Source organism: Stomoxys calcitrans, chromosome 5 (genome assembly GCF_963082655.1).
Source record: "Stomoxys calcitrans chromosome 5, idStoCalc2.1, whole genome shotgun sequence".
Classification (NCBI taxonomy): Eukaryota; Metazoa; Arthropoda; class Insecta; order Diptera; family Muscidae; genus Stomoxys; species Stomoxys calcitrans.
The window spans coordinates 116,557,087-116,570,764 of NC_081556.1; the positions used below are offsets into that span (position 1 = coordinate 116,557,087).

The 13,678-nt window shown below is 41.8% G+C and overlaps 1 protein-coding gene across 1 annotated transcript in view; it reads left to right on the forward strand.

Annotated features, from left to right (window-relative positions):
• Positions 1 to 13,388, forward strand: part of LOC106092351 (ovalbumin) — a 56,150-nt gene extending 42,762 nt beyond the window's left edge. Inside the window, exon 4 of the mRNA XM_059368814.1 lies at positions 13,201 to 13,388. Coding sequence (XP_059224797.1) covers positions 13,201 to 13,373 — 173 coding nt within the window. The 3' untranslated portion in view covers positions 13,374 to 13,388. The remainder of the gene's footprint in view (positions 1 to 13,200) is intronic.
• Positions 13,389 to 13,678: the final 290 nt, after the last annotated feature.

Sequence of the window (13,678 nt, forward strand, 5' to 3'; positions counted from 1 at the left end):
AAAAAAAAAACGAATGCCAAGAATACTAAAGTGAAGACATTGTAGAATTGTAATATGCCAACGATATGAAATGTAAAGTACCTACATTGGAAAATTTCCATACAACTCAGACGAGGCAAAGGATATTTTTTCAATGACACACTTCCTCTTCCCGTTCCCCCTACATCAGCCTAGGCAACAGGGCAAGGGAAAGCAGCTTTGGGGGTGTAAAAAGAATGAAATTATTTTGAAAAGGGCACTTAATTTGTAAACATCTTTGGTTAAGTTGCATTTGTGAAGAAAGTTTCTTTTTGATAAAAATTTAATTTTCTCAATGTTACGGAAGTGAATGTCTAGAAGAGCAACAAGAAAATGATGAACTTGTAAGTGAATGGATGTCGTTGTGTGGGTTTAAGTTCCTCCTTACATCATAATGTTTAATAGTGGCAGCAATGCTAAGAGCTCCCATGGCTTTGGTACCCCATTTTGGTTTCCTTTTGTTAGATAGTAGTGACTGGAATATTTCGCTTTACCCACTTACGCACACACATTTTCTTCAAGGAAGCCACAGCTGAAGAACTGGGAACTTAGGAGCAGCAACAGCAGCCGGAGCAGTATAGCACACTTATGCGCTCCAATGAAGCACATAATTATCAAATAATTGGATGCGACACCAGCTGCTGCTAACTTAAGATGTTGCACACGAAGGGCACAGTTCTGCGACGTATTCTTCAAAAGGTACTTATCCCACAATTTTCGAGGGCGTCAAAGCCAATAGACAGTGGTTCGTGGACTATAAGTTGAAGTCTAGCAAATCAATGTGCAGTAGGGATTAAAAAATATAATGAAAGGGTGATAATGTTTTTAGGAATCAATGCTTGATGAGAACACCATTTTTGGGATACTAAGTTTTGGGACATTTTCACATTTTTCTGCCTTTTAAAACTTTTCAATAAAGTTTTGTTACATTGTCATCCGCCTCACAGCCGGTAAAATTTATCTTTCATTTTGTCAATGAATAGAGATATCCACAAAATTTAGTAGATATCAATGGTTATAGCTGAGGTGTTAATGAATTATACGCCAAATTTTTGTATTATGATCAAACGAAGGCCGTTGAGTCATCAGCAAGGACCGTAGTCTTGCCGTTCTTAAGCACAGTATCTGCTGGTCAATCTTCCTTGTAGAGACGATAGTGACTATCGTCACCAACTAGGTTTTCCTCTGCATTCTTACACAGAATGGGAGTGCGGCCATACTCCTCCTCTTTGAGTTATGAGAGGGTAGAGAGTCATCAGCAAGGACCGTAGCCTTGCCGTTCTTAAGCACAGTATCTGCTGGTCAATCTTCCTTGTTGAGACGATAGTTAATATCGTCACCAACTAGTCTTGGGCTTCCCTACTAGGTTTTCCTCTGCATTCTTACACAGAATGGGAGTGCAGCCATACTCCTCTTTGAGTTATGAGAGGGTAGAACACCAAACTGAGAATTTATTAGGAATTAAGAAAGTCTGAAAGATAATTTTTATTCCCACCACCATAGGGTAGGAGGTACATTCATTGAGTCATTCCGTTTGCAAGACATCGAAATATCCATTTCTGACACAAAGTGATTTTTAGGAAGATTATTTCATGCCCACTGTTGTGCGGTGTGCCATTAACTTACATGGATGGAGGCACTGGAGCAGGAGACTTCATTGAATTCCTTGGAACCAGGGAATCTAATAGACATTTGGATGGGTGCAGAGTATTTCAAGCGGGAGCGGTGACCCAATCACGATATATTTGGGGCGTCCCTCCATTCTCGGACCCTCTGTACACTAAATTGGATGGGGGCACTGGAGGAGTAGGCTTCACTTAATTCCTTGGAACCACGGAGTCTTATATACTTCTGGATGGGTGGAGCACTGGAGACCGTGTTGCTGCGGAAGCGGACAGTCAGGCGGCGCTGAAAGCTCTGCCTTCGGCCCGCGTGAGCTCGAAACTGGTTAGAAGATGCAAGAGATTCTTCGATCCATGGGAAAGTCTGTCAGGTTCTGCTGGGTTGCAGACCATCAAGGTATGGCGGGGAACGAAACGGCAGATAAGCTGGCAAGAAATGGATAGCTAATTGCCGCAGATCTTGCTATGGTATCAGTGAGAACACCCATCTTCGAGTTATAGGTTGGAGGCCAATGTGGTGCAGATGTTGAACACCTGGTTTCAAATCTTTTTTCAACGGGGGCTTTTCCCTTCCAATGCTGGCGACATTTATGAGATACTATGCCCTGCATAGAAGCCATATCGCACTGTGGCACGCCGTTAGAACTCGGCTATAAAAAGGCTTAAAACTTGATATGTGAGAAATTTTCCCATTTCCTTAATGGAATGTCAATGGGCAAATTTGTGGGATTTGTAGAGTGTCCAAAGGTCCTGCGGCCAGGTATTTGGCGAAAGCATGACTTAGGACTGCTAATAGGTCCTAAGGTACTCATCGACCGCCAGCAACTCCCTCGTCCTCCTCTGGTCGATGATGACAGACCAGAGCGTTTTTGCAGTCCGACAACCATCCACTGAGTCCCATCTTGCCACCGACGCCACTCTGGCCACCCCCTCTATTGTGTTCAGTAGCTCGATAAATGGCACGTAGGCAAGATCGGTGGCTGGTCCGCCCGACGCAGACGAAACCCTCCTATAGCACTCGTCCGCCCTCTCATTTCCTGGAATCTCTCATGTGCAGGAACCCTTGTCAGCGTCACATAGTTGACCCAGGGACTACAAACAATCGGCCACGCATCTCGACCTCACCATCCTAGACACCAAGGCCTTGAGCGCCGCCATTCTGTCCACATAAATCCTGAGTTTTGAGGGCGGTAAATCCCTTACCAGAATTTCTCTTGCAGCTACTGTAAGGCACCGATCTCTGCCTGAAAGACCGTACACTCATCCGGTAGTCTCAGAGACATACCAATATCGAGTACGTTAGAGTAGACCCCCAATCGAGTCCCTGATTCCATATTGGAGCCATCGCTGTAGATCCAGGTCTCATTCTCCTCAAGTGCAGTATTCGCTCTCCACTCATCCCTCTTAGGAAAACGAAACGCGAATGGCCCCACACCAGTCGGCACTGATGCCAGGTAATCGGAGATTATCTACCTCAGTCTACCCTCCACATCCATAACACCCAGAATCGAACTGTGGCCGCAACCGTCCTTCTCCACCATGCCGAGCTCCCTCAGTCTAAACGCGACCTTGGCGGCGCAGTTGCGAATATAGACCTTAATGGGTTGCATATCCAGCAATGCTTCCAGGCCTGCCTGCGATGTGGATATCAGTGCCACTGTGACCCCAACGTAAGCCAGTCTCTGGACCTTCACGTACTCCCTCGTACGTGGCCACTTCTCCGCGACCAGTGCTGCATAGGTCAGATCTGGTCTCACTATGGCTGTTTACACTTCTTGCCGAAGAGTGGACTGTGAGATTAATTTCGTTCCATTTCTACATTCCCGCAATACGGGAGACAAGGTCCACTGAATGATAGTTGGGTTATCCAGACTTTCAGCCGCCATGACGAAATCATACTTGCAGATAGAAAAGCTTCATAAGTTCGGCCGGGCCGAATCTTGGGAACCCATCATAGATTATGCTAAAATTTGGGAGCTATATCTTGTTACAGACCGAATTGGATCGTACTTGGCGCAGATGTTGAGAACGCAAATTTTCAGCCAAATCGGATAAAAATCGCGACTTGTAAAGGTTCAAGAAGTCAAATCGGGAGATCGGTTTATATGGGAGCTATATAATGTTCTTGACCGATTTCAACCAAACTTGGCACAGTTGTTGGAAGTCATAACAGAACACTATGTGTAAAACATGAGCCAAATCGGACAAAAATTGTTGCTTCCATGGGTTCAAAAAGTCAAATCGGGAGATCGGTTTATATAAGAGCTATATCCAAATCTGAACCTATATGGCAATCCCCAACGACCTAAATCAATATAAAGTATCTGTGCAAAATTTCAAGCGGCTAGCTCTACACGTTCGACCGCTATTGTGATTTCGACAGACGGACGGACAAGGCTAGTTCGAATCAGAATTTCGAGACGATCACGAATATTTATACTTTATGGGGCCCTAGATCAATGTTTCGAGGTGTTACAAACTGAATGACTATATTAGTGTACCCTATGGTGGTGGGTATAAAAACGATGCCAGACTGGGCCTATAGACCTCTGTCGCATTGTGGGGCAGTCATAGTACTTCGTCCTGATGTGTTGGACCTATAGTTCTTCGTGAAATTATGATGTATTGTTTCCATCTTGGGGATTACTATCACTCAAACTTTTTTCCATGCATTCGTTATGGTGAAACTTGTTAGGTTTGCCTCAGTGCTAGTCCTTCATTTCTTTCACGGGAAACTAGGCCATTTAGGGTCCTTAGAGAGTATTTTAGGCAAATTTGATGACTCACAAAAATCCTTCCCATCCAATCCACCAAATTTCGTCAAGGGACATTTTTTTCTTCCACTTAACCACTGTGTCGTTGTGCTGCTGCATTTATCCAATCGCCAATTTGAAAGTTCTCTGGCTAAAAGTGGGGTAAAATGGAGCATGAGAAAATCATGCTGACAGTTCTGTCAATGAAGTTAAGAGCCGGCAAAATAGAAAACGCTTTTGCCACAGCCAAAAGCGACAAAGGCAGCATTTGCTAAAGCCACTATCATCAGCCGCACTCCATGTCAGCCATGCACTACTGAACCAGATTTCTCCGAAAGCAAACCAAAGCAAACCAAACCCAACCCAACCATCCTTAAAAAGATAATCGAGCGCACTCACATTCAGGCGAGCAACAAAGTGACTTAGTATTCCATCTTATTAAGAAGAAACACAGTGAAGTATGGCAGTAGGGAAAGGAATGTGCGGTGCAAGTAAAGAAATCTTACATTGATGAGATAGATCTTCAAATCCAATAACAAATCGAGTTGATGCAATTATCTAATTTCAAGTGAGTAAAGAGGTGCAAGAAGTACTGAGCACAAAAGGGTACTCAGAGCTGAACACTTGGAAAGATAATGCAAGCCAACAGGACACAGAAGCAAAAGCTTTTGTGTATCGGTGAGTTTTTGTATTGTGTGTGTGTGTGTGTGTGCAAATAATTGTGATAAATATAACCAAATTCAGCAAAGTGGACAACTGAATAGAGGAAGCTGGTGGAAGGGATGCTTTAATAGCATAATAGTTGTGGGGAGTAAATTTGCAAATTGATTTCAAAATCACGATTTATTGCGGATTTATTGAACGAACACTTGAATGCCCTGGGGTCTAGTCATACAGTTTTAAGTATAAATTATAAATGAGCATTTTTATTAATTTATTATATGCAATTCATGCACATAATTTTAGTAAAATGTAACAAAGAAAAAAAGTTCAGTAATTCCATAAGGGAGGTGGTATGATAATGGCAGAAAATTTTTGAATGATTTTAAATATTAAATTTATTTTTATACCCACCACCGAAGTATGGGGGTATATAACTTTTGTCATTTCGTTTGCAACAAATCGAAATATCCATTTCCGACCCTATAAAGTATATAAAGGGTGATTGTTTTGAGGTTAGGATTTTCATGCATTAGTATTTGACAGATCAGGTGGGATTTCAGACATGGTGTCAAAGAGAAAGATGCTCAGTATGCTTTGACATTTCATCATGAATAGACTTACTAACGAGCAACGCTTGCAAATCATTGAATTTTATTACCAAAATCAGTGTTCGGTTCGAAATGTGTTCATTCACCGTAACGTTGCGTCCAACAGCATCTTTGAAAAAATACGGTCCAATGATTCCACCAGCGTACAAACCACACTAAACAGTGCATTTTTCGGGATGCATGGGCAGTTCTTGAACGGCTTCTGGTTGCTCTTCACTCCAAATGCGGCAATTTTGCTTATTTACGTAGCCATTCAACCAGAAATGAGCCTCATCGCTGAACGGTGAATGAACACATTTCGAACCGAACACTGATTTTGGTAATAAAATTCAATGATTTGCAAGCGTTTCTCGTTAGTAAGTCTATTCATGATGAAATGTCAAAACATACTGAGCATCTTTCTCTTTGACACCATGTCTGAAATCCCACGTGATCTGTCAAATACTAATGCATGAAAATCCTAACCTCAAAAAAATTACCCTTTATATTGGTTGCCCAAAAAGTAATTGCGGATTTTTTAAAAGAAAGTAAATACATTTTTAATAAAACTTAGAATGAACTTTAATCAAATATACTTTTTTACACTTTTTTTCTAAAGCAAGCTAAAAGTAACAGCTGATAACTGACAGAAGAAAGAATGCAATTACAGAGTCACAAGCTGTGAAAAAATTTGTCAACGCCGACTATATGAAAAATCCGCAATTACTTTTTGGGCAACCCAATATTTCTCACTGTAGTAAAAATCTTAGTCAATCTAGACGAACGAACATCGTCTGTCCGTCTGTCTGTCTGTTGAAATCAAGCGACAATCCTTAAAAAAAGAGATATTGAGCTGAAACTTTGAGCAGATTCTTTTTTGTTCATAGGCAGGATAAATTCGAAGATACACTATATCGGACTATATCTTGATATAGCCCCCCTATAGACCGATATGCCGATTTAAGGCCCATAAAACCCATAATTGTTATCTGATTTTGCTGGAATTTGAGATAGTGAGTTGTGTAAGGCCCTTCGACATATTTTATCATTTTGGCTTAGATAGGTCCAGACTTGCCGCACCGATTTTGCATAAGTGAGCTCGTAGTCCTATGGGTCCCGTTATGATACCAAAAGCTATACTGACCTCTTTTCTACTTCCATTCAATAACAGATCGTCCTCTTACGATCCGGATCACCCCATAGGATTTTCGCCAACCAACTGACGGTTTCGATGTTCCACAGGGTTACATGGGTTTGTCGTCCACGCCCTTAAATCGGATTGCGTCGACCCGAAACGTTCTCTGACCTTCAATGCCAAATCGTTAGCCCTTTAATTTCCCTTTACTCTGATATGGCCCGGAATCCAAACGATGCGGATTGTGCCATCCTCAGAGAAAACGTTAATCTCCTTCTTACACAGTAAGACTGTTACTTACCTTACCATCCTGGTTGTTATTGCCCTTAATGCCATTTTACTGTTCGTAAAAATTTTCATACTCGACGTCCTCGCGTTAACACCACTTCGAGCATTCCGTGATCGCCCGGATCTCCACCTGCAGGACTGCATTATGGTCAGGAAGTCTAAACCAGATCTCAGTCCATGGACTCTCAATGTTGACTCCCAGGCCCACTCTGTGCCATAGTTTTGATCCATCCGCGTAACATGATCTTCCAGATGGCAATAATAGGGTTGCGTTAGTCCAAGACTGAGCCGCTGGCAGCAGTGCCTCGCACACGACCTCAAGGTTCGTTTCAGGTATCCGATTGGAAACCTCTGCCCTTCCTTCCAGGTTTCCTATCGTCGCCTCGATTATACCGTGATGGTATGAGCTGTTCCCATCATCAATCCTTCTTCCATCGTTTTAAGTCTCATAGCCGCAGAGGCTGCCTCACATTTAATTTGAATGTCAATGGGTCGGATATCTAAAATAGTCTCCAGAGCCCTAAGTAAATATTGGTCTTATCATGCTTATTTAGAGCCAGTAGACTATCCTCGGAATAAGGCCCCATTTCAGGCCTATGTCCAACATCTGTGAGCCTTCTCAGTACGTTCCTGAATGTGATACTCCCAACTCAGTTTCCCGTCCAAGATCACACCTAAGTATTTGACCTTGTCAGATGTCGAAATCGTCCTATTGAGGAATTATGGTGCGTTAAATTGGCCTACCTTCGCCTTTCTCGTGAACAGGAAAATTTCTGTCTTCTCTGGGTAGAAGTATTATAACATAGTCTGCATAGCAGACGGGTTCAAATCCCACCTCAGGCAGCTTCCGTAATAGGTTAATTATGGTGGTCACCCCAAGGAGTGGCGATAAAATGCTCCCCTGTGGGGTGCCCTGTGTCACTTTCTGCCTTATATTTATGTCATGGGACATCCTGTCCCTTAGCATATGGTTTATCCAGTCTCTAAGGACTCGGTCCACCCGGTACTGGTCTTTAGATTAGATCAGTATGTCGGACCGCACATTATTAAACGCCCCATCGATGTCAATGCATACCGCCAATGTGTGCGTCTTGGCATCGTAGGATTCTACTATTTTATGCACAACCTTGTGCAGGGCAATCTCCACCGACCTTCCCTTGACATAGGCATGCCGTTTTTTATTTAAGCAGTTCGCTTGATGTTCTACTCTTTATCATGGTATCCACAAAGCATTCCATGGTTTGAGTAGAAAGGACATAAGGCTTATAGGCCTGTAGGCCTTTGGCGGAGAATAACTTGCTTTTCTGGGCTTGGGCTTGAGATTCCAAGATTCCGATGTCTTCGTAAGTCCCAACGATCCTGTGGCAAATGGGTTTTCTTCAAAAGCCTCAACATGTCCTCCGTTGTCTCTGCTCTCACTCCCATGTCGTTTACTAACGTTAGTTAGTTAGTTTGGACATGGGTTTTTGAGAGAAACTTTATTATCTTGGCGGCGTTATTAACGCTATCGACCTGTTCGCAGAATAGCTGCCAGTAGGCACGTTGCGCCGCTCTGGTAATTCTATTGTATTTCTTGAGCCGTGTGCAATACACATCCCAATATACTTCCGCTTTTTTACGACGTAGTCTGTTAAAAAGTCTGCGGACCTCTTTCCCAATGTTGCGAATCTCCTCGCTCATCTAGGGGTTTTCTGGTGCTGATTTTCTTTCCCGAAGGGGTCATAATTTAAATTTTTATGATAAATAACGCAAGTCCTCGACCGAGTACCAGTGTTAGCATTGAATAATTAGTTCTTGATGTGGTTCAGTCCAGAAACTTTCTCCGGGTCGTCTATGGCTCCCGAATTAAGGCAATACGAATCTTGCCTTGCAGATTTTCTCCATCAGAGCGTGTGAGTCAGTCTCGCTCCGGTGGATGTTTATCTGGATCCATTAGATGGCCTTCTTTGGAGTGGGTGATGGCCTACACACTCCCAAGAAGCCCATCATCTGCTCCCTGTTCTTAAGGCTGCATTGAGTTTTCCGTCACGTTCCTGCCTGATGTTTTAATATTAGGAAATTTGCATATCCTAGTCTACCTAATCTCGAAAAAGTCGGAAATGATTCCCTATTCGTTCCATTCCAACCCTATTCGTTAGGCTGCATTGAGTCTACCGTACTTGTACTGCCTGATGTTCCATTATTATGAACTTTGACTATACTAGTCTTTCAAATCTTGAGTAAATGGAGATTTTGGGAGAAGGTTATGGTCTCATAGGTTTGGTCTCTCTCTCTCGGCTCCCTATGTGATAGGCAGCATTGAGTTCTCTGTCACTGCACTGCTTGATGTTTCAGCATTAGGGTCTTTATCCATCCTAGTCTTCCTAATTTCGAGAAAGTCGTTGATGGTTCTGCGTCGGGTGCCTGTGGTGTTAAATCGGGTAGCTGTCTTCAGGATCCGTTACAGGTAGTGAGACAACCGTACTAACATGGTTGAGGGATTAGACCATTAATTTGACCAAGTTGCAGGAACCAATATACTCTGAAGCGAAGAAAGAACTAGTAAAAGCGTGCTAAGTTCGGCCAAGTAGAATCTTGGGAACCCATCACCAAGGATGTTGCTAACATATGGGAACTATATCGGGTTATAGACCGATTTGAATCGCACTTGGCACATTTGTTGAGAGTCAAAACATAAAATCTCAACCAAGTCGGATAAAAATCGCAGCTTCCACGGACTAAAGAAGTCAAATCGGGAGATCGGTTTATATGGGAGCTATATCATGTTCTTGATTGATTTGGATCGCACTTGGCACAGTTGTTGGGAGTCATAACAGAAGACTATGAGCAAATCGAACAAAAATTGCGCCTTCCAGGAACTCAAGAAGGCAAATAGGGAGATCGGTTTATATGGGAGCTATATCAAGTTATAGACCGATTTGGACGATACCTGGCACAGTTGTTGGAGGTTGTAACAAAATCCAATGTGCAAAATGTATACGAAAGATGAAAACTGTGGCTTGCAGGGGCTAAAGAAGTCAAATCGGGAGATCGGTTTATATGGGAGCTATATCAAGTTATAGACCGATTTGGATCGCACTTGGCACAGGTGTTGGAAGTCACAACAAAACACTATGTTTAAAATTTCAGCCAAATCGGATGACAATTGAGACGTCACAGGGGTCAAGAAATCACATCAGAAGATCGGTTTATATGGGAGCTATATCATGAACCGATTTGAAACGCATTTGTTTCAGTTGTTGGAAGTCATAACAGAACACTATGTGCAAAATATCAACCAAAACGGACAAAAAATGGAGCTTCCAGGGGCTTAAGAAGCCATATCGGGAGATCGGTTTATATGGGAGCTATGCCAGGTTATATACCGATTCGGACCATACTTGGCTCTATTGTTGGAAGTCATAACAGAACACTATGTGCAAAATTTCAGCCAAAACTAACAAAAATTGCGGCTTGTAAGAGCTAAAGAAGTCAAAGCGGGAGATCGGTTTATATGGGAGCTATATTCAAATCTGAACAGCTATGGCCCATTTGCCATCCACAACAACCTACATCAATTTGAAGTATCTGTGCAAAATTTTAAGTGGTTAGTTTTATGCGTTCGACCACTATAGTGATTTTGACAGACGGACGGACGGATGGACATGGCTAGTTCGACTTAGAATGTGGAGACGATCAAGAATATATATATTGGGTTGCCCAAAAAGTAATTGCGGATTTTTCATATAGTCGGCGTTGACAAATTTTTTCACAGCTTGTGACTCTGTAATTGCATTCTTTCTTCTGTCAATTACCAGCTGTTACTTTTAGCTTGCTTTAGAAAAAAAGTGTAAAAGTATATTTGATTAAAGTTCATTCTAAGTTTTATTAAAAATGCATTTACTTTCTTTTAAAAAATCCGCAATTACTTTTTGGGCAACCCAATATATATACTTCATGGGGTCCTAGATCAATATTTCGAGGTTCTACAAAGGGAATGACTAGACTAGTATACCCCCATCCCATGGTGGTGGGTATAAAAACAGGGTTTCCCAAGGTCAAGTCTTATATCTGTTTTACGATCGCCTAGAGAAAACCTATGTTTACTGCCTCCATAATGACATTACAATCGTCCTTAGAGTTTTCAAACCCAAGAACAACCTTAGATGGTTTATTCAGATGGGGAAGAGCTAAACTTCGATGGCAAGGTGAAGTATAGAAATACATCTTAAAAAAAAACTAAAATGTTTTAGTTGTTTTTTTTTAACCAAATATTGTGCCTCCATAAATTTTCCCCAACCTTTGCAACTAGCCTCGAAAACAGCATAATACCACACATATGCCTTTGCGGCATATTGCAAATTGAAAATTCAATTAGTTTTCGATTGCACCTGCTTCCTTTTCGCACAACCTCTTCATCAACATCCGCTGCATTGTTATCGTCGACAACAACATTGTCGCTTTGCATAACAATTGTCCTGCTGCACTATTTTTTTCGATCTTCCCTCAGCCCCTCTCAGCTTTAACTTTCATTTGCAAATTGTAATAAATAAAATTAATTAACATTATTAACACTACCCCAATAAATTACGGAATAAATTTGCAACAAAAAAAGGGGGGACAATGTCAATTTGAAATGGTACAAGAGCAGCTATAAGCATGCAATGACAAGGTGTAAAAAGAGAGATATTTTTGTTTTAACTTTAAAATAGCAAAGAAGCAAGAGTGATGAGTAAGGACAAAAATCACTAAAGGATTGCTACGATAGTGTTTTCCACTCGGCGGTTAATTAGCTGCGTCTGTTGCTGTTTTGGTATCAGACCTTAGCATGTTATCTGCTACTGAGACCTCGACTTTACAACCAATATATGTAAAGAACCGCCCGTGAACAGGATGGAGGGCCTATTCACCTGCCGATCTGGAAATAAAAAATTGCAAGTGTTCGATCCTATTTTCCTTACACTCATCAATGCAGCTTTCAGCCGCCATAGCACCTAATATACGCAGTGCCCGGCTATGACTTCTTTTAAAGTACTCAGTGTTGGAAACATTTCCTCAGTGAGCGAACCAAAAGTTCTACCTACCAGTTTCGTGCGACTTGTTATTCCCTGGTATGACATTATGTCGCGAAACTCAAGTCATCGATATTCGCTGTTTATAAACATTTCTCCACTCACTTTGACTTCACTCTCTAGAGCTTCAACCAAGTTAACCACTACCCATCTTCCCCTCAGCCTCATTTATAGATTACAATTTCGCGTAATTATACGGAGGCCACCGTAACGCAGAGGTTATGACGCTGAACGCCTGGGTTCAAATCCTGGCGAGACCATCAGAAAAAATTTTCAGCGGTGGTTTTCCCCTCCTAATGCTGGCTAGATTTGTGAGGTACTATGCCATGTAAAACTTCTCTTCAAAGAGGTGTCGCACTGCGGCACGCCGTTAGGACTCGGCTATAAAAGGGAGGCCCCTTATCATTGAGCTTAAACTTGTATGGGACTGCACTCATTGACATGTGTGAAGTTTGCCCCTGTTACTTAGTGGAAGGATCATGGGCAAAATTTGCATTTGCATACGGATTTTCCATGCCAAAGAAGGTGAGCAAAGTGAAGTCGCCTATCTTCAAATTCCTGTTGATGAGGTCAACTACAACAGGCAGTTATACGTATGCTGATAGCTATATACCACTAAATTGTCAGTAAGGTTTCCAATATACGTGACGAAGGACGAACAATGAGAGGCTATTTGGCCTATAGTTTTTTTTGCCAGGTAGAGTCATATCTTTCCCGCTTGCGGGAAACCTAATCTCCCGCCATTTGGTCGCAAGTAGGCCAGTAAAACGTAGCTCCTATAGTAAAAATCACCACAAGTTGTCGCATCGCCCATGGTACAGCCCTTTACAACATATTAGGCAGTATGGCATCTGGTCGCTTCGATTTGTAGAGCCCAAACCAATTCGATGCCCATACTATGTTTCCTCAACCATATTCCTATGCACTGTGTTGTAAGCGCGTGACGTCGATACCGTACTACTACTTCTACCCGCCTACTATGTTCCTTAACACACCTCTTTAGTGGTTTTTAAACACCACACATTTAACTGAAGCATTAAAAGTAAGACACTTTATCTGAAAATAATTTTTATTTTTTTTTAGGTATTTTCCTCTCTGAAGACATTTTGTGGTCTCTTCATATAAATTACTCAAAACAAATTCTTCCCCTCCCCCATTTGGCGGAGTTAATGGAGTTAAATATTTCACATTTTCCAAAGCATCAAAGTTACCCACCTTCAGTCATTTGGTATAAGAATAGAAATTTGGCAAAATGATTTAAATATCCTTCTACGTTTTGGGTTTTCTGAACTGACTGAGCTAACTAAACTAAACTGTACTATTAATCAAAATGTAAAGCTCTGTTGGCGAAGAAAAGTCAACTTCATTTAAGAAGTATTGCCAAAAACTCATTAACACAAACTTTGGACTTAAGGTAAGGAAGAAAACTACGAAACAAGGAGACGGAAACGGAAACGCAATATCCCCAAGGAAATAAAACAAAACTTTAATCCTTAAAGCCAAGACGAACGAACAGCTCATCGGCACCGCATGAATTTTCAGGATTAACAAAAATAAAGGA